The sequence below is a fragment of the Rhinolophus sinicus genome, linkage group LG01 (assembly GCF_036562045.2).
Source record: "Rhinolophus sinicus isolate RSC01 linkage group LG01, ASM3656204v1, whole genome shotgun sequence".
Taxonomy (NCBI): domain Eukaryota; kingdom Metazoa; phylum Chordata; class Mammalia; order Chiroptera; family Rhinolophidae; genus Rhinolophus; species Rhinolophus sinicus.
The window spans coordinates 171,742,080-171,763,919 of NC_133751.1; the positions used below are offsets into that span (position 1 = coordinate 171,742,080).

The 21,840-nt window shown below is 37.6% G+C and overlaps 1 protein-coding gene across 1 annotated transcript in view; it reads left to right on the forward strand.

Annotated features, from left to right (window-relative positions):
* The window catches only part of GLS (glutaminase), a 73,484-nt gene extending 51,869 nt beyond the window's left edge, over nt 1–21,615 (forward strand). The window contains exons 15-18 of the mRNA XM_019740709.2: nt 17,109–17,170; nt 18,275–18,351; nt 18,439–18,502; nt 21,259–21,615. Of these exons, the coding sequence (XP_019596268.2) occupies nt 17,109–17,170; nt 18,275–18,351; nt 18,439–18,502; nt 21,259–21,415 (360 nt within the window). The 3' untranslated portion in view covers nt 21,416–21,615. The remainder of the gene's footprint in view (nt 1–17,108; nt 17,171–18,274; nt 18,352–18,438; nt 18,503–21,258) is intronic.
* The last annotated feature ends 225 nt before the right edge of the window (nt 21,616–21,840 follow it).

Sequence of the window (21,840 nt, forward strand, 5' to 3'; positions counted from 1 at the left end):
ATACAGTAGTTCTAAAAATAAAACATTACCCTCGAACCTTTGAAAGAAAGTGTAGGAGAAATGTGACTAAAAATAAATGTTGCACCATTGGCTTTTTAAAAGAAATTCCTTTGGGGTTAGGAATTTATTTTTAAAAGCCAATGGTTAAATATATAAGTAAACAGTATTTTAAATAAGCAAAAGGTTATTAAAGTTCTAAACAAATGTTTCTAAATTTTTTTTTTTCTTTGCAAATTAGCTTTTTCCAGCACATACCATGCAAAATAGCTACCTGCCTTGTTTTTATTTTAGATGTTTGGATCTCTGAGCAGCTTCAGCACAAGGGTCTTCATTTGTGTGTTTATGACTCTATTGTGTACATTGTCCTCAGTACCAATCTCTATTGTACAATTCTGGGATTTTTATTTCTTAGGAAGGAAATGTATATTGCTGTTCTTGAAATGCATTGCTTTTTTTAAAAGCCTTTGTTGACTTATGAATGTTAAAACTTAAATATTGTTACTCTATAAAATGTCCTGGTTTCTTAATTCTCAAAATTTAAATTTGTCTAAGTAGCTCTTCTGCCCACAAGTTTATATAGGTGAGAACATGAACTTTTAAGAGACTGGCTCTTAGTATAAATTCTGCTTGCTTTCACATTATATCTATTATAATTAGAATGATGCTGAAATATTAGCATTAATTATGAAAGTGTAACTACTCTTATTTGGACTGTTCCATTATAAAAAATCCAAATTAAAATACATGATTTTTAGCCTCTTCAACCTTTTAGGTTAGAATTAGTAGTTTTCATTGTTTTTGCATGTTTCTTATGAATCTTCATTGAGGGACAATTACAAATTGTCCTTTGAGGGGATAGCATAAAACTTACATCTTGACTTTCTTCCATTAAATAAGATTAATGATGTATAAAATCATGGTATAAATTAGCAATTGAATTCCATCCAGTGTCTATTGTTTTGTTCTCATAGTCACTCAAAATTAAAGACCTTAATTGAAAAACTCAAACTATTAATTCTAAATGTTTTTTCTTTTTCATCCTTTCCTATAATAATTCATTTTGGGCTGAAAACCAGGTATTTAAAAATTATATCAAAGTTGCTCATAAAATGGGTTTTCATTTTCAGATCTTCCTATCCCTGATACGTTCATTACCAAATCTTTTAATATTATTGACATTTGCCATTCTAGTTTTATTTTCATTCAGAAGTGTTTTTTAAAAAGTTAAAGTCAAATCTTTGTTTTTTTCAATATAATGCAGCTTATCCATTTATTTTACATTCAACTTCTAATACATGCATCTGTGGGTCCAGTTCTATACACAAAATGTATAATTTAAAGAAGTGAACTAAATAATATTGTTTCTACTTTTGAATTGAGATGAATGAATGTTACATTTTCTGCACAATGAAACTTTATTGACATCCCTTCAGGAAATGACAGGACAAGTGATTTTAAAATTCTGTGGTCACCAATATTATTAACCCTCTCTAATCATACCAATAAAAGCTCCTGCCTTAATGTCTCTCTTTTTTTTTACCTTAAAGAGAAACTTTAGAGAATGGTTTTGAGGAGGAGGAGGAGAAGAGTTTAACTTTCTATGTATGTGTTTATGAAGTATTTCAACTAAAATGTGCTATTACAACAGAATTTAGAGTATGTATGACTTTCTGCTTTTTCACCTTAAGGAGAAACAAAGAAAACTAATTTGCTATGTTTTTAGCTAAGAAATAAAAACTTGAGAAGCTTTAATTTTTATTTTGTCATTGTTGTGCAGTTTTATTTTACACGCACCATATATGTCTGCCACAGAATCGGCACTGCTGTTTATTAGTGTCCCTTCCATGTTGGGCCTTGTAATGGTCTACTTACTCATATTAGTGTATTTTCCTGGTACTTAGGGGCTCTGGACAGAGGGCCGCTGCTCTGTTTGTATATTGAGTTTTGCAGTTTTTGCTTTGCGAAAATTCTTATTTAGTGCCATTATGAGGCTTAGCATTTTGTGTTAAGAATTTGGGATCTTCTGCCAAATTTTTTGATAGGTTGAAACTTTGGTTTACCTAGTGCTTTTGGATTTAAAGAGCATCAGTGAGTGCTGGGCAGTTGGGCAGAAGCTACGGGTGGGCAGCCCAATGTGGTAACACCATACACATGAACTCGGAGATTTGTTTTCTACCATAAAAATCCATGTAAAATGTTTTATTCCATAATACCTGCTTTAATATTTTTAAAACATAGTATTTACCAGTTCTCACTAAACTTTTCTTTCTCTAGAGATGGAGTAGAATTGGCTTCAGGAAGATGTACCATTCTAACTCATTCTGACCTAGGACAGTAAACCCTGACAGTTAATCCCTTAAAAATCTTAATCACAGGTTTGAAATTACTATACATACCTCAAATTGGCAATGTTTTAAAATGAAAAGGATGTCCCATCCATGCCTCTTTCCTGTACCCAAAGATCTTGGAGTTCCTTTGTCAGCCCCCTATCACAGGAAGTTGAGCGATGTGCAAACTAGAACCGAGTATACAGAGATCAGTCCTCAAAAATGTGGGCCTAAACCCAGGTAATATGGCTTTGCCCCGGCAGTCCGGTTTGCTAACATAGAAAATCCTGTGGTTTTCTGTAGATTTCTACTTTTTTGCTTCATTGTCAACAATTTCAGTCAGCTCTAGCAGTAAGGTGTGCACAATACACCATCAGCAGAAACCTAGTAACATCAAAATTTGAATAGCATCGCTTTTAGGATCACAGGTAATAACTACTTCTGTGACTTAACTGTGGGTCAGCCATCAGTGCAAAGCATGTTGAGACTTTTTTAATCCTCGTAAAATCTACGAAGTAGGCACTATTATTGATTACCTCTATAGATTTATGTCGGTCTTGTAAGTTCCCTGGGGTCACACAGCTTTAGGTGTATGGAAGCAGGAATCGCACCCAGGCAGTTTGGTTCCAAAGCCAATTTCCTGTATATTCCTCTTGACCACAGACTATACTGTTTTCCATTGCAAAATGTAACTGGAGCAAGCTGTGTGTCCTTGTTAATATTCCATGAAAATGTAAGGGCAGTAACAACTTCAAAGTGCCTTGATCAAGAATTTAGTAGGGAGATTTCATATTAAACAAGGTTATTCTGTGATAATTTCATTTTTCACTATAAATTATGTAACTCAGGTGTCTTCATCCCCTATCACGAGTATTCTATGATTTAAAAATATGCACATATGTATTTCACTCACAGAAAGAAATTCTCATCTCCAAAGATCCTCTCATTGGAAATTAGATGTGATGGGAAACCATTGGGGGACTTTCCGCAGACATGATGACATGATCACATTTATGTTGTAAAGTGTTGATCTAAGTGGGAAAATTAATTCCAATATTACTTGACTATAGAAACTAAAAAGTCAGCCCTAAATCTTACCATTAAAATCATTCCTTAGCTTTACTCTACTGTAGATATAAATGCTTTTTATTACTTAAATTTCCTGTATATTCCTACAGCATTTAAGTATAAATTAGTATGTTCGCATTAAAAGCTGATGTTTATTGTAATTCTTTAGACATTTTAGAAGATGCATTTTTAAATCCTTTTGTTTGCATCCTCTAAATGTCTATCACCTTTATAAACCCTGACTAGAGCTTTTCATAGTAGGCTCAAAGTAGGGGTTTTCATTAATCCTACTTATATGTAACAGTTCTATTATCTGGAACATATCCATAAATGAATGCATCTTTGTTTACATCTGCACTTGTTTTCAGTGTAAATTTTTTTGGAAACCAGCAAAACAATGATTTAGTGATGAAAAGATGAAATTTTCTATCCTCATCTAGAGCCATTTACAGTTATCCTTGTTTATGGTTTGATTTTGAGTTTGACTTATAAGCAAAATCTAAAAAATAATTTCTGTCTATCCCAACACCCTTACTCTGGCAAGCTGGCAGCAAATGCACGCATTTTCCAATTGTTTCTCTTCCAGTATTGCTTTTGTACTAATATGCTCTAGTACAAGACTGCTCAGATAGTTCATTCTTTTTATGAAGTTGCTCTCCCACTTACGTGGCTGTAAGAATGTGGCCAGGAGTCTTCTGGTTTCTAGGCTTCTGTTTCAATATTGTTAGTCTCCGTTTTACTTTGTTACCAAACAATTTTTCATCTCTTGTATATACCAGGGATTTTGTTTTCCTCTTAATATGTGTTTTCTCCTCTTCATTTCTGGTACTATTAATATATGTAGATTCCCCACCAATGTTCAATACTAGATCCCTCTATATAAATGAAAATTTATAAAACTATTTTTTCCCTTCTGCTAAGAACAAATTATCCCCCAGTATTTCATTAGTTTTTGTTTAAACTGCACACGAACAGAATTAGTTCAAAATACTTAGCCAATTTAATTTGTTGGAGAAGTTCAGATTTTATATAAATTAACCTTGGCCATTATCCTGTTCTTTATTCATTCACTAATCAGGTCTTCATTTAAGCACTATTTATGTTTTGCCTCTTGTGTACCAGAAATTACTAAGTGGTTAGGATATGCAGTGGTTAGTGAGACAAGTATGATCCAGCTCTTGGTGTTTGCAATCTAGAAGGGGATGAAGACATTGAATAGTTACTAAAATAATGAAAATTGTGATAATGGATTTGTTCATATGGATACATATAGACCTAGTTCATTTTAACTTACAAAGGGGATGAAATGGCATGTGTCGTATGACACCATTTGTATGCACCTATAACAGACTATGAGACAATTTACGATGTAGTTGAAAGTGTAGGAACATGCACACCAGTCTTTAGTAAAGCTTACCTCTGGGAGCAAGGGGAATGGATACCGGGAATAGTTAGCTGTATCTTTTAACATTTCTTTAAAAAATAAGCAAATATGATAATAAATGATAAAGTACAAAATGTTAGGAGAGGATATAGCAAGAAGATCTCACTTCATCTGGGTGTATAGGTATGGGTGGTTTTCTCTGAAAGGTAATAGTTAAGGTTTGAATGAGTTAGAGGAAGGATGGAGTAGGATTAATAGGATAGTCTGACTAGAAGACCCCAGGACAGGAAGGAGTTGAGCACAGTTGAGAAGGGGAAAGAGCACATGTGATGAGACAAGAATGAGGCAAGGTGAATGAAGATTGGCTCTGGATGAGTCTTAGAGATAAGACCACATTATGTACAGTAGGACTGCTCGTATTTTAATGTGCATCTGAATAATGGCCACATCCTAATTTTAAAATACAGATTCCTATGGCCCAGCCTCACAGATTGATTTTAAAATCTTCGTTTTTAATAAACACTGTAGGTGTTTATGCTGCAGGTAGCCCTCTGAACACAGTTTGAGGAGCATTTCTGTAGGGTTTTATATGCCATTTTAAGAGTTTGGGACTATTCAAAGTGCAATAGGAAACTTCAAGGCTTTTAAGTAGAGGAATGACATAATTGGTTTTTAAACACTGCTCTGTGGAGAATGGATTAGAGAGATGAAAGTTGATGTTCTGGGCCTGAGAGGTGACATACAATAGGGAAGTAGAGGTGAGAGAGGTAGACAGATAAAAGATGTGTTTAAGGGATGAAGTTGGCAGTACTTAGTGATAACATTTGGTGGGTGAAAAAGAATGAAATATCAAGTTGACTACCAGGTGTTTAGTATGAGCAATGAAATGGGGCAGGTGCTGCCGTGTTTACTAACATGAACACTGAAGAAGCAAACCTTGCAGTACAGCAAAAATAATTTTGGTAAATAATTTTCAGGAGGCTGATTAACAGTGGTTTAGACAGATGGGGTTATTTTTCTAATATAACAAGTCTGGGGTTAGACATCCTGGACTAGTGCCATCAGTAAGGTAGGCTTCTGCTCTGACCAAACTTAGTGTGTTAGCATTGGACCTCATACCTGTCACCTTACAGTCACAGGACAGCTGCTGCACCTTGGGCCTCACTTGTATGGTCAAAGTGGAAGAAGAAAGGAAAGAATGATACCTAACTTAGGTAAAAGAAGTTTTGCAGAAACCCATCTGACACACATTGGCTGCAAGGGAATTTAAAGAAGTAGTCATAGTTGACTACAATGCTTACCTCCAACAAATAGAGATTCTGTTACTGTGTTTCCCTGAAAATAAGACCTAGCTGGACAATCAGCTCTAATGCATCTGTTGGAGCAAAAATATAAGACCCGGTCTTATTTTAATATATATAAGACTCGGTCTTATATAATATAATATAATATAATACCAAGTCATATTAATTTTTGCTCCAAAAGATGCATTAGAGCTGATTGTCCGGCTAGATCTTATTTTCAGGGAACCGGTAGTGTGGATGGGGTAGGGAGTGGTTAATGGGTAAGCAGTTAGCAATGTGTGAAAGCTAACTTCTCTGATGGGTATATCTTAATGTCCAAGTAGTGATGTTGAGTACGTGTCAGATATAGGCCTAAAACTTAGAGGAATGGTCGAAGCTGGGCATACAGTTTTGTGAGTGGTCAGCATGGAGAGTAGATTCAAAGCTCTGGAGAGGTGTGAGACTTCTTAAGGAGACAGCATAGAATGCTAAGGAGTTTTCATGAACTCCCATTTTAAAAGTAGGATAGAGTGGTAGAGCTCCCACTAGGGAACACTAGTGGCCAGAGGAGAAAATCCATAGTATAGTATCAGAAGTCAAGGAAAGACTATTTCAAGAAGTTTGGAGCAGTCAGCTGTACCAAAGTAGATAAGCATTAAATAAGGAGTGGTGTTCATTTACATGATGGCCTTAATTTTCTTTCTTTTGATGTTAAAATTGCTTTTTATTTAGTAAACAATGATAGTACATGGTAAGGTTGTTTTTATTATTTGTACTTGGAAAATAAAAAAGTTAGTAGCCTATATTGATAACCTTCTCCCCCTGTTTTAAGAAAATGTTATTGACTTTGAGAGAACTACTGGAGGTTTGGCTGCTAATAGAAAAGATCCAGTAAAGAAGGAGAGCTTGAAGTAGGTACAAGAGAGGAAACGACTGATAAAGTGAGGTCTCTAAAAGGAGATGGAGCTCTCAGCACAAGGAGAGGATTAGATTTGGTGGGAGGAAGAGCATCTACAATGAAATAGGACCTGGAGAGGCAGGCAGGTAGGTTTGGAGACATGTTGGGGAAGGTTGAGGGAGTTTCTGGCCATTGGCTTCCAGTTTCCCAGAGTATGAAAGGAGGCTTTCTGCTGAGAATGAGTTGAGGCTGTGAGGTTTCAGGGCACAGAGAAGATAGGAAATGTTTGCTCTTGGAGACTGGGAGAAAGCTTTGAGGGAAACAGCATTGTTGCCAGTACTATGGAAGTTGGTAACCCTGGACTTATTTATAACGATGGCAATCTGCTCTTGTCCCCTTCCCACACCCCAAGCCTATGGCTGCATCCTGGATTGGGTTTAGGAGCTGCAGAAGATCAGGCAAGGGATTTTAGAGCATTTACCAGGAACGGGTTATAAGAATAGGCTTGAAATCTAGTTTAGACTCAGCCTACCTAGAAGACATTCTGTTAAGGTTTTTTCCTTTTGAATTTGGTTCTACTTATAGAATTTTCGACTTATGTAGATTACACTGAGTCCTGTATATAATTTTGCCATGTCCATCCTCCGTGCTTAACAGAATAAAATATTATTGATAAGAATTATAAATGTTAAAGAGAGGTGCTAAGCAGTCCCATGATAAGGCCCTGAGAATGGTGCTGGAGTGATTAGGTGGGGGGCGGAGGAGGAGGGCTTTTTATATATTTTTTTCCCCTCAAATGTTACATTGGTTTGTTTTTAAGGGTCTTAAAAATATCCTGTTCTACAGCAGCTTCTTGTGTTATATGCTGGAGGAACATGTTATTTATTATAATTTGAGCAGTAATCAAATTAGAATATCTGTGGAAGCACTGAAAAATTCGTAGCACTAGAGAAACAGATAATGTCATTGTGCCTGTTCTGTGTGTGTTGTCCATAAAACACGCTTGTTGGACTTTTCATAGTACAACTGTGAAATAAACATTAAAGAATGGAGAGAATTAAGTATGGCTCTCTGGAGATCAATGAAAATAAGAGATTTTCTTTCCAGAATCAAAGCAGTAAGGATGTACTGTGGTTGGAATAACTGTAGGGTACCCATGTACATGTGTCTTGCTTGGTTGTAGCAGTATTTAGCACATGCGCGGGACAGAGAGGTCCTTCAAATTGAAACCACAATTCTGCCTCTATCACTGCCAAAACTTTGTTTTGTTTCTCAGCAGAAAGAGAACCCCATCTCTTTTCAGGGACCTAGTTTATATTTATTTTACATTTTTACCCGACTGTAAGAATCTTTTGATTCCAGTGGCCCTGCCCGGATTTTTCACTTTTTCTTTTTTTGAAGTAATATGTACAAGCATTTGGTGACCAACTTCTTCTCTTCCTTATTCTTCTTTGCTTTTAGTTTCTTTGATTCTTTGGAGTTTTATGTACTTGTTTTTCAGTTAACAATTGTAAATCAACACGATGCTTTATCATGCCAGAAGTGTGGCGCCTCATCCTCTTTCTGAACACTAGTGTCATGTTATCTAAACTTCATGGAGTTTTACACATAGTTGTGTGAGAGAGGAGAGAACCAGGAGGATAGTGAATAAAAAAACCGGTAGTTGTCAGTGCAGTACCAATACTCTTAGGTCCGCCGCATGGAAAATGCACTTTTGTCCTTCAGAGAAATAGCTGCCTTTGCCCTTGATCGTTGCTGTTTTTCTATTTGCTGCTTGCTTCTTAATTGGGAGTGCTGTTTCTCAGACCACACAAAGATATATTGTTAGCTACTTTTATACTCAGATATAAAAGAGTTGCTCATGAGCCCATTGGTGTCTTTTTAGACCATTCATTGGCATTTACCAGAATAATATGAGCCACTAAGATAAGAAGTTGTTTATTTGCTGCCAATGCTGTAGCAGTCCTATTGGCTCTATTCACGTTAACCCACATTTCATTTTAGGGACTTGAACGAAGATACCTTTAACATTTTCCCATTGTGGCATCGATATGCCAAATTGAATAATCTGTTTTGTTCCCTTATTTTCTCTTTAATTAAGAAAAATCTTTGGTTAGCATTTCAATACAAAATTAGTATCTATGATTTCACTGTAAATTGTTTCTTAATTGCTATTTTCGGATTTCCCATCACAACATATTTTAGTCTTGGTGTTATACTGGTGAGGAAATGTCATCTCAGGTTTTCTTAGGCGAGCTCTTGCCCTAGTAGACACTGAATACTGGTGAGAGCACTGACTCGGGTGTCAGGCTTGAGCCCGTACTCTGCCGCTTACCAGCCTTCGCACCTTGCTCAAGTTTTAAACATGCTGATCTTCAATTCCTTATCCTTTGAGTAACAGTAAAGGGATAATACTTAAAGCACTTAGCTTACTCCAGGGAGAGAGTAGGTGTTTCAAATTAGTTATTTTGTTGTAAATAAAATACTCATATAATCCTCCCTCTCTATTATTAAAATTACCACATGAGAACCTCTTGCATTTGTGTAAACATTTGGAAATGTGGTCATGAAATTGCTGAACTGTTATTCCATAAAGGATTTTCTGTAATCCTCTGATCATGTCAGTGTGGATTAGTTTTGTCTATATAGTATATTAATATTGTGTCTGAATAAATCACTAGAAAGCTTAGGAACATGTGGCCTCAAACTTAGATTGTCTAACTGTAAAAGTACTATAATTTTGTTTTATACATACATGTGAATATTAAATCTGCTCAGTAGTAAGGCAAAGAGGAAGTAGCTTTGATCACATACACATTGTACAGGTTCGTATTTCTACCCTTGTAGGCAAGCGATTGATTTACATTTACTGGCAACTTAACATTTTTCTTTAGCTTTACTAGCTTTGTATTTTTTAACCTGACCTTAAGAAAAATACTTATAAAAAAAGACTGAAAATTTATTTTCATTTAAAGGCTATAAAAGGCCAAGTTGGAGTGAAGCTTTTAAAACAAAATTGGATCTGGAGTGATGATGGTTTATTTAACAGATGACGAACAGTATCTGTTCCACGGCAACAGATACTGTAGTGAGCTGGAAACGCGAGAGCTTTGCGTCAAACTGGAAGTGGCAGGAACAGAAGGATGGGTTTTCAGTTACCTGCTTTTTTTCATTAAAGTCTTTCCAAAAGAACTGAATTAGTCTTTGTATGAAGGCAGAAACTAAAGATGAAAAACAAAGGAAGCCACAGTTTTGCAGTAGGTAATAGAGTTGGAAGTAGAATACTTGAGTAAAGTGTAAAAGCCTATGAATCAATCTTTCCTCCCTCCCTTCCTCGTCGTTTCTCCTCCTCTCCCTTCTTCACTCCTTCCCTCCCACACTCCCTTCCTTCCTCCCAGTATTTAGCAGAGGATGTTTATGGGCTAGAGCTCAATTGCTATTTAATCCTTTGATTTCCTTCTATCCTTTGGATAACAGTCTGAGATCTATTAAGGACTATCATTGTCATGTACAGAAGTGGGAATGTATCCCAGCTGCATCACTAATTCATATGCTATATGACCTTGAGCCAAGGGCCTTAACCTCAGTGGTAATAAATAAAATATATCCATAATTATATTTTACAACCAGCCTGTCAGATATATTTAAAAACAATAACTTTTATAAATGTTGGGTTTTTCAAGGTCATTCACTGTATAAACTCAAAGTGATATTATTATGTAATTCGAATAGTTGCTACTGGTACAGAATAGGGTCTTTGGGAAAAGGAGACCAAAGTCACACAATTCAGCTTTTAAATAGGCTCAAAATGAATAGGAAAATGATAGGATTGGGGAGGTAGGAATGTCGTTTTAGACTTGTAAAATTGATAGAATCTGCAACTGCTTCTAGCTATTTTGGAAAAAAATACGATTTTGATATTCCATGCATGCCAGGGTTAAATGAACTCATAAACTGTAGTGTTTTTGTCTTACTTTGTACAAATAAACTAAGATAAGGTTGTCTGGTTCTGGCAGGTTCTGATAAAGAGATCTGATAAGGAAAAATGTAGTAGTACTGGAAAATCTGCAATATGAAAGGAAAACTGTTAACATTTAATTTATAAATTTTCAGTGGCTGCCTGCCCCTGTGAAGTTTCTCTTTGCTATGGGGAGGCATATGTTAAACGTCAGACTGCTTAATTCATATAGGCTATTGTTCTTCCCATGTATGTTCTGTTTCTTTGTGCTGAGGAATGAGTCATCAAAACACAGGTTCCATGCTTCTGACAGTTCTGAAAACAACGAGTTGTTGACTCGTTGTTTTCTGGACCCTGGCCTTCCTGACAAGTATTTTTAAATTAACATATATATGCATTGGGGAATTAGGGGGATCCGCCTTGATCAGTGGTGAGCACACCTGCATTCTTTGTAAGAGTTGGCTTGGAGTTGGATGAGTCGTCTCATACGATGTCCTCCACCTTCAGTTTGCTTTGCCGTGGTAGTCATTCCAGAGGGTGGGCCAGTGTAGTTGCCAGTATTCGTGGAATTCTTTTAACAGACCAGGAACTGGTCTGTCCCTAAATAAGATAACACTCCATCTGTTATCTCAAAACTGCTAGAACTGTTCCATTTTCTTTCTTGGCATTCTACTCATAGCTCATTTCTTGATTTATGCAAACTTTAAAAATACGGGTAGCTACTTGCTCAAGTGAAGAGGCATTTGCAGTTTTAATTTTAAATGGTTCTACATGTGTGCTCCCTCCTGGTGTTCTTCTGCCTTGGAGTCAATGACACTTATTTTGCGATCCAGCTCCTATCTTGTGATTTGGGTTAAATTCAGCCCTGCAGCTAGCCTTTTGTTTTCATGGGAAGAACACTAAGCCCCCATGTTACCTTTTAATGATTTTTTTTAAGGCAAGCTAATAAATGTTCCCCCCTCAACCCGTTGGTCAATAAAGCCTGTTATACATTAAAGTTTTTTGGCGTATTTTTATATTTCTCTCTCTGAACTGAAACATGCTTGTGAATAAAGTATTAGTATACTCTCAATAAATTGACTACATTATAAAATCAGCCTGTTTTTGGCCTTATGAATAAGGAATTTATTCTTAGAACTTTGGAAATATTGAGTAATTAAATGACTAAGTGATACACCCATAATTTGTATAGTAAAATGTCTTCAGACTAGCTTGGTCTAAATTCAGAATTTGAGAAAAAGATGTGGTTCATGCATAGTCACTGAAATAGATCAAGGATTTATTACTTAGAAGGACTAATGTACTTTAAAGGATAAGAACTATATAGGTAGTTAATCTGTTAAGGCAATGTACACCGGAGTTCTGGATTTCTCTTGAGTAGTGGGGGAGATAAGATACACAAGTAAATATACCATGTGTGATACACCCATAGTACTCTTGTGAGGCAAATGTGGGAGAAAGAAATGCCTTTCTGATTTAAGAGATTGCAGTAGAATTCACAGGGGAGGGGTTAAGTATAACACTGAAGTGAGAAATGGACAGAGAAAAGATGCTTTCAGGAAATAAATAGTATGTACTGTGGCTTAGTAGGAATAGAAGGCACGTTCAGGATGGTAGTGGGAAGGAAGGTATCGATGAGTCCTTGGCACAAGCTGTCACCAAGTCCTCTGTGGGCAACTTGCAGCAAGCTACAGGGATAATGAATGCTGGGTGGGATGTCTGCTGGGAAGACGTGGCAGCGAAGAAGGAGCTTTCAAGGGCTTTCAAGCTGGCCCTTGAGGGAAGGGAAAGATTTGGTTAGGAATCTAGGTATTCCCAAAAGGAGAGAGAGGAGTGTAGACATTGATGAAAACAAGGGCAGTAGTAGAACCAGTTTTGCTCTATTGAGGTTGAGAGAAAAAAACAGCAGACTGAAGAATCTTGGATGTGGGGCTAAGGAATTTAAATTTCATCAGGAATGATTTGGGGATTTTTCTGACACTCCGTTGCTGAGAAACCTTTAGTAATGGGAGCAGTGTTTTTGTGACGATGATTCGAAGTATGTGGAAAAGTTCTCGTGGGTAGAAGAAGGATTAGAAGCTGAGGCAGCAGTTAGGAGGACTGAATAAATTTGCTAACGCTATTTGAAGAAGTAAAGGTAAGGGAGGTAGAAGAATTAATAATGATTTTAATTTAATCCCCAAATGATAGCAACAGTTTGAATAGTTGATACTTTGGGAGAAAACAGTCAACACTGTTTTTTAAATTGAAATATCAAGATGCCATTTAACTGTAAGTTTAAGGCATACCATGTGTTGATTTGAGTCAACATATTTAATGAGCACCTATTATGTGTGGTAGGCACAGGTTATAATGGGGAAACAAAAAGAAAATCTCTGCCCACGTGGAACTTACAGTTAATGGGGAAAGAGACAAACGTGTGTTATCAGATAATGATAAGTGCTCCGAAGAGAAAAGGTAAGGTAGGTGATATGGAGTGATGAAAAAGAGGGCAGTGGTTTAGAGTCTGGGAGATAGCATTTGAATGGAGACCTGAATGAAGTGAGGGAAGGAGCCACCCCCAGCAGCAGCACGGCAGGTGTAGCCCTGGGTGCCCGTGACCAACAGGAAGACCCCTGACCGGGGGAGAGCCGCAAGGGGCAGAGTGGGCGGGGATGAGATGCACGGTGTAACCAGGAAGTAGAGCATTTTTGTCCTGAAAGGCATGGTAAAGAGTTTGAGTTTTATTCTAAGTATGATGGAAAGTCACCAGGACTGCCACCATCTGTTATCAAAAGATCCCTGTGGCAGCAGAGTTGAGCAAGAATACAGTCACGCGCCACTTACCGGTGGGGGATACGTTCTGAGAAATGTGTTGTAGGTGATGTCGTCGTTGTGCAAACATGCTAGAGTCCACGTACACAAACCTAGGTGGCACAGCCAGTACACGCCTAGGCTCTGTGGTGTACGCCCATCGTATGTGTGGTCCATCGGATGACCAAAACATCGTTAGGGGTGCGTGACTGCACTGAGGAGGCTATCGCAAGCCTCCGGGTGAGATCAAGTGGTGGTTCGGGGCCTAGGGCGATAGTAACAGAGGTGGTGAGAAGCGGTGGGACTCCAGATGTATTTTGGAGTTAGTGTATTTGTTGATGAGCTAGATGTGCGTTGTGAGAAATGGAATCAAGGAATATGTCCAGGATCTATATGGTGGGTTTGTGTGGATTAGAAAAAGCTAGTTCTGCCTCTTAGCGTCAGCAGACCCTCTCAGCACATTGTGTGAGGAAGTCTCCCTTTCTCCCATCAGAGGTACTGGGGTGCGAGACACCACAAGCGGGGTGAGAGGAGCACGGGCCGGGGACTCCTACGTGGCTGGGCATCCTTGTGGAGGGCTCAACCTGTGCAGTCAATTGCAACGGCCCTGGAGGATGGCTCAGTGTTGGACCTGAGCAGCTGGCTGATTGTATGTAGTGTCATCCCGAAATGAGGGCGACGGGAAGAGAAGCCAATGGTGGGAGTGCGTGGGGGTGGGGGTGGGGAGTGGTGGAAATCAAGCACTGTTTTGGGCACAAGTCTGAGATGCCTGTTAAACACCTTAGGGGCAATGCCAAATAGGCAGATGGATTTGGACTTTTGAAGCCTGGGCGGGGAGTCAGGGCTGCAGAGAGATTTGCTCATTTTGAGTTTGAAATGACAGCATGACAAGCAAGTGGAGCTGTAGGGTTAAGGTTTAGGAACAAAGATTTACATTAAGGATGTCGATTGCAAAGTCATTTTGCCCAAAGGGATGTATAAAACTTTTGTGGGAGATTATGTTGGAAAACAAGAAAGATGGAGGCTACCTTTAGGGCTTTGGAGTCTTACTAGGTGGTGGAAAGTGGGAAATGCCTCTGCAAAGAAATAGGAGGAAGATGCAGACAGCCGGTGTTGTGGAAAGCAAGGGGTGAGGTGCAGTGTGTTGGAAAGTTGAAATAATTAGAGTTTAGGAAGGCTGCTGGAGCTTTTGAGAGTACTATTTAGAGGTAATAGTGGGTGTGAACTTAATTTGCAGGGAATTAAAAATACAGACTACTTTCAGAAAATATGCACAGAAAGCAGTAACAGTAGGATTATTTGTTGGTTTTTAAAAATAGGATGACATTGTGTTTATATTAAGGCAGAGCTAAGGGAGCCAATGGCCAAGGGAAAAGTTGAAGGTGCTAGAAAAAAAGGGATAAATGAGGGAGCAAGGTTAGAGGATCTAGAGGAATAGGAAAGAAGTTAGTCTTCTAGAACTGAGGAAAGATAAATACCTTTTGCTTTGAGGTTTGAAGGGAAGGAAGAGAGAATAGTTATTAGAAGCAGGTATTTTGCATAACAGAGGAGGGAGAGGTGAGAACAGTTTATCTTAGTAAAGAGGTGTTTCGGGTCATCTGTTTTAGGGGTTCCCATTGGTATTAAATGTCTGAAGAAAATGTGAATGGGAACCAAGAAGAAAAAAACTGTCACGTAATTGGAAATATGGAGAATAATTTGTGATAGCCCATCAGTGGTTTCCTCAACACAAGGGAGAATTGAGGATCCCAAATTGATGCAATTTAAAAAGAAGTCAGGGGCACCTGGAACAATGGTCCATAACCCAGAAGAGCCCATATCAAAATCACCTGGAGACTCTTTTTAAAAGACTTGTTTTCCCTGAAATGTAGACATGGGAGGAGAGATGCTTATATACACTTTTAGAACATTCTGGGTGATTCCATTGAGCTTTTCCCTCCACACCCGCTGAGAAAACTGTTCTGGATTTAGGGTTAGTAGGAGACTGACTACCGAGCACAGGCTGAGTAAGAGTCAGAAGGCTGAGTAACAGTCTGAAAGAATGAAAGGAAGGTGTTTTTGGAGTGATATCAACAATAATAGTATTAGTAAAATTGGGGAGGTATGCTTAGCTGGTTAGATAAGTTCCTGTACTGCAGAAGTTTACAGAGCCTTTCATAAGCTCATGAATCCCCCAGAAAGGGACTTAATATTTTAAGAAAATAGATATCTGACCACAGGACCCTTTTTTTTCATGGAGTATTTGTGGACTAGTTTCTGCAGAACACATTTTGAAAATGCTGAATTAGAAAAGCCCAGCCATGGTTAGTTCCAGTTTGACTTAAAAGTTCACAGGTTGTGTGGGAAAGGGAAGCCATTGTGACGCCATAGTGCCAAGGAGGGATGTCCAGGCGATCCTGAAAGCAGCTCCCAGACTGCGGCTTTGTTCATGCTTGACTAGGTGGGTTACTTTCCATCCCTCCAATTAAACTTCTGTTTTCTACCATTGAGAACAAAATCCATTGGATTATCACTATGAATGTTGAAGTTGCAAGTATTAGACAAAAGTGGGAATTTACGAAGTATTTATGGTGCATGTTCAATAGTTTTTTCTCAAAAACGGGGCTGGATAAAGTGTTTATGAAAGCAGACCAAAATCCAGTGGGTGTTAGGATAACTAGCCTTTTTTTTTTCTTTTCTTTTTTTATAGGAACAAGAAAGTAGGTAATTGTCCAAAGAAAATACATGGTGCAGTCTTGGAGCAATGACTTAACATTTTGGGAGTTTACCTGCCTTTTGAGTAGAGGCAGTGTCGTGGGCTCTGAGGATGCCCCAATTTGTACTGCCTGGGAATAGAACTGAAGACTGGGCATTGTCTTTCCAGGAAGTGTAGTCCTTTTCTTAAGTTTAAGAAGATTCCTACTGAATGTTGTCTCTCAAGATTTCCAAAGATGCCAATGATTGGTGATTGGTGAGGACAGTGTTTGCTGGCAGGGATTAGACATTTATATAGCCTGATTTAGTTTTTAATAATGATGTGATGAGAGTCGTGTGAGTGTGCAAGTCAGCTCACAGTACTAAGACATACTAAATGAGAAAGGTTCTAAACAATTTTCAGTTGCTCCAACTATGTGTTTCATAGGTCACAAGTTTCCTTTCTTTGCGCCAACTGATATCGTTCCATTCTTCCCCTCATGTATCTTATTTTTATTGTTGAATTTCCCTTCATAATCCTCTATTAAAAAAGAAAAATATCACATATGTGCATTCTTTCTGGTTATAGAACTGTAATCGTGGTAACTTGTTGTGTGTGACCCAGCTGACGCGTTCAAAACACATGGAAACCACTGATGGGTGGCAGTTGTACACTGTGTATTTATTTTCCCCTATGGATGCCTGAACTTTCTTTTCTTCACAGGTAAAATCAGTGATAAACCTTTTGTTTGCTGCATATACTGGAGATGTATCTGCACTTCGAAGGTATGTTCACAGGGTGGATTAGCATGTGGTTTTGCAGGTGTTTATCAAGTTACTTCTGGGCAAATGGCCATTTTAAGGTTAAAATCTCACTTCCATTTCCCTCCAATAAAATGACCCAAACAAATTTATGTTAAACCCACTTCCAGTGCCTTAGGCTTGCTATGCAGTCTTGTCCTTTTCTACCTCCTATCAAAGCCCAGACTTCTGTTTTCCCAAGTGGTAACTGGTCAATGAATCCATAAGAGCTAATTAGCATTAGTGCTTTACTGGGATTGGAAAATGCCTTCTCAATCCCCATCTACCCTCCAGTCCCCATCTCTGGAGGTGAGGGGATATGCAAATAAGGGGCATTTGATGTTCTGCAGATCACCAGGGTTAGAAAGGTCACATAGTACTGTCTATTTAACATAAGATCTCTGAATAGAATAGCAAGGAACTTCAATGTGGAAAAATGTCTATGCTTAATTTCCACCTTTGTCTTGTATTAACAACACTGTATTATAAACTTCAAAGTTACTAGAGACTAGATCTTCATTATTCTCACCACAAAAAAAATAATTATGTGGTATGATAGAGGTGTTAGCTAACACTTTGTTGGTAATCATGTTGCAATACATAAATGCATTAAATCAACACATTGCACACCTTATACTTACATAATGTTATATGATGATATTTCAATAAAAAAATGTGCTCTTCATAAAGTCTGATTAGTACTTGTAAACTATAGACCGTAAAATGTTAAAGAATGGGAGTCTTAGTGGAAACATTTAACTTTACGTATTAGTTTCTTGCCCTTCTGAGACACAAACTTTGATATAGTTGTGCCACTAGTCTTGAGTTTTGAACAATAATACAATGAAGCTTAATTCTTTGAGAGATGGTGGACATTTCCTCTTATTCCCACAGAGCAAAGCTGAGGAAGAGAGGTGAAGTGGCATGTACCCAAGATGCTTGTGTACTGAATAGGGTCTCAAATTCACCAGTCTCACAGGACCTTAGATTGAGCTGAGGGAGTAAATGTTACGATTGTGAATTTAATTATATATTTATATGTATAAATATATGAAATAGTTATGAATAGTTATGTTTCCAAATTTTCAGATTTGCTCTGTCAGCCATGGACATGGAACAGCGAGACTATGATTCTAGAACAGCCCTCCATGTCGCTGCTGCAGAGGGTAATTATATGAACCATTCATCTATTTCTTTTTTCAGATTTAATTTCTACTCAATACTAAAATCTGCTTGTTCTGTTTTGAATATAGGTCATGTTGAAGTTGTTAAATTTTTGCTGGAAGCCTGCAAAGTAAATCCTTTCCCCAAGGATAGGTAAGCACTAATGTCACCTTCTAATTTATAACTGGCAAATCAGTGTTTTATTATACAGAAGTATAATAGTTAAGTGATGGTATATTTAAATCTACTGTGTATATAGTATTGGAGATATTCTTGAACTTGGTATGGTGCCTTATAAAGGCAACAAAATCTTGTTTCTGCTGGGTAGATCATTCTCTCTCCCAAATCCTATTTCTTATCTAAGGATGGTCTCTTATTTAGAATTTTTCAGGTTACTTTGTCAGTCAATATACTGTATGAAGAAAACAATTCTTTGTGTTTGGAAAGAGAAGAAAAGGAATTTTGTACATAGGATAGACAAGATAGACATTTACAGGAGCGTATTTAAAATGTATAAGAAAATCACTGTTACAGAACTCTAAAGTGAATAAATTGGAATTTGTTTTTGAGTCAGTTCTAGAAGGCTTCATGGAAGCTGGATTTTAATCAGTGCTTTGGGGAAGAGATGAGGTTTGAAGGAAGAGAAAGGCACTGTATTCTGTAGTGGGAGGTCGCTCTAGAATATATTCTGTTCCTCTCCTCTCCCACTTGGTCCCGATGGCAAACTGCAACTCATCCTGCAGTAAATGCGATCCCCTAAGCGAACAGTCAAGGGCAGGGTATGAGTGCGGCTTATGTAGATACATACATTCTTAAACTCGATACTCACATACTTCTGTATTACGTAACTGAAGTTATATAACTGGATGAGTCAGTGAGTAATACATGAGAATACAAGTTTAGGAGAATGGAAGGAAAACATACTTGATGGAGAGATTTGGTATTATCAAGAGTTTGGATTGGGTAATTGAGGACTGCAGTGATTTTGGAGCATGTTGATTATTCTCTAATTATTAGATCTTTCTACTTTGTAATGTTTTACTATTTTTTTAAATTAGTGGTTTGGCTTTTATTAGTTCAGCTTGCAAACAATACAGAAAAGTTACGGTATCAGTGTCTGAAAATTGTTGGTAATTTTGTGAGTGTGGTAACACTTTGGTCATCTAAGATCATGACCTTTATTGGCAGTATTCTAAAACCTCATGTTAGGGTGACAGCCCTGCCTTTTATCGCTAAATGTAATGCCCATACCAGCTCTTGTAGAGCAAGAAACTGATGAGTGTTTCCCTCCTCACCCGTGTTTATAATCCCAACCAAAACAAGATTTAACACGTGCTGGAAATAGTTACTGTGCTTTGCATATTTAAGGACTGAAATGTTTTGTTTTGTTTGCCTTAATTGACCTCTGGGAATATGGAGGTAGAAGTACCCATCTGATAGGCAAGAGTTATCTAAATAAATAACTTGCTATCTAGGTATTCAACTACAAGAACGTAAGTTAGAGCAAGACAAATCTTTTCTCTATTTCATAGAGTGTTTCACCTCAAATTGTAAAAATAGACTTGAACGAATTTAGTGTATTCTCTAAAGCTGATATTTTGCATTATTCATGGCAGAAGAGTTGTAAAAAAGATAACTTGCAGTTAACATTCAATTTTTTCCAGAAAGACAGATAATTATATGCTGTAGATGATTGAAAAGTACTCCCATCTCCCGGTTTAAGGCCACTGAGTCCCTAAATGAGGCCAATATAGAAGTAAAAGGTAACTTAATTCAGCTGGGTTTTTTTTGTTTTGTTTTGTTTTTCTGAGGGAAAAAAGGTACATGTGAAATGTTACTTACCTGATTTTAAAAATTAAGAACAGGTTACCAAACTTTATCCAAAATGTTTTAAAAATAAGACTATAAAAAAACCTTTCAGATCCCTATTGTGACCTCTTTAAGAAGGTAAAAGGTTAAGGAGAAAAATGGAAAGGAAAGAAGAAACAGAAAGGAAAACCAAATGTTGAGAGCAGCACATGAAAAAATGGAGTCAGAAAGCCTGCTAGCCATGGAGAAGTGACATAAGTAGAATAAGTAGAGAGAGAGGATGGGAAGAGAGGTTTAATAGTTGGTGAAATATTAGGGAACTAATTATATTCTGTCATTTACTTGGGTTGTGTTTCATAGTCTTGTTTCCTTTTTCAAAAGGCTAATTAGCTGATTTACCACTGCTGGCAACTCCTCGTTTCTTCTTATCTTCAGTCTTCATCTGTATCACTCTAAAGAGCACAGCCCCAGACACACACTTACTATATAGAAAGGGTAGTTATTCTTCTGATTGTGTAGTGGTCCAGTTGAGCCCCTTGGTTTCCATCCTTACCAAAGATGATGACAATGTCAGTTCTTCTCGGGTCGATCTTGCTCCTATAATGTATGTTTGAGTCCTAATTAGGTCATGGCTATTTCTAGACCTCTGAGATTTACTGTGATTTTCAATTGACTGGATCAAATTTTCTATCCAAGGCTAGGGTGATGGTTGTCATATACCTGAATTTTCTTTGAACATTTTATTTAAAGAGAGGTCCGTTGGGCTTTGCATGGAGTTAAAATTCAGGAATCTAGAGGAGTCTACTCTATCTGTCAACACTAGAACTTCCCCTCCATAGGCACTTAGATATGTGAACCAGATCCTTTGGTAGAACATATTTTTCTCTTCCTCCCCATACCCCAAAGTTGTCTGAGAACACTTTCTGAATTATAAATCCCTTTCTGTATTTCTTCAATGAATTTTTACTTTTAATATTGCTAAAATGGCTACGTCGGAATGGCCCTTTAACCTGCCTTTAAAAGCTACGAATGCTGGATTATCTGTCATCTTTGTACAGTAATTACCTGATGACCCAGTCCATGCCATACTACTTCTTTAGGTGGAATAACACTCCCATGGATGAAGCACTGCACTTTGGACATCACGATGTGTTTAAAATCCTCCAGGAATACCAAGTCCAGTACACACCTCAAGGAGATGCTGACAATGGAAAGGAAAATCAAACTGTCCATAAGAATCTTGATGGACTCTTGTAATGGTCGTAAGCCTAAGATTTAAATCACTTACCTATTTAATTGTGAAAAATGATTATGAAGAACGTGTATTTCTACCTGGTAGTGATGTATATTTTACAACATTTGTCATTTCAGTGTTATTGGAGTTTTCTTCATTGTATGCACAGGACAAATCTGATCTCTTTGGGAAAAAATAGAAATAAAACAATCTCCCTCCATAATGTGAGCAATATTTACCTCGTGCATTGTATAATCGGATGTAAACGAAATAGTTACCAATGCTAGCTTAACTGTGTGGTGTTCATGGTTGATTTCTGTGTCTTGTGAATTTTCAGTTTATGGTGATGATCTGCTGGTATACATTTACAAATTACGCTCTTGTGATGCAGCCTGTCCACATAGGCCAAGGCAGCCTTTAGAAGCAAACTAGTGTGATTTTCCTGACT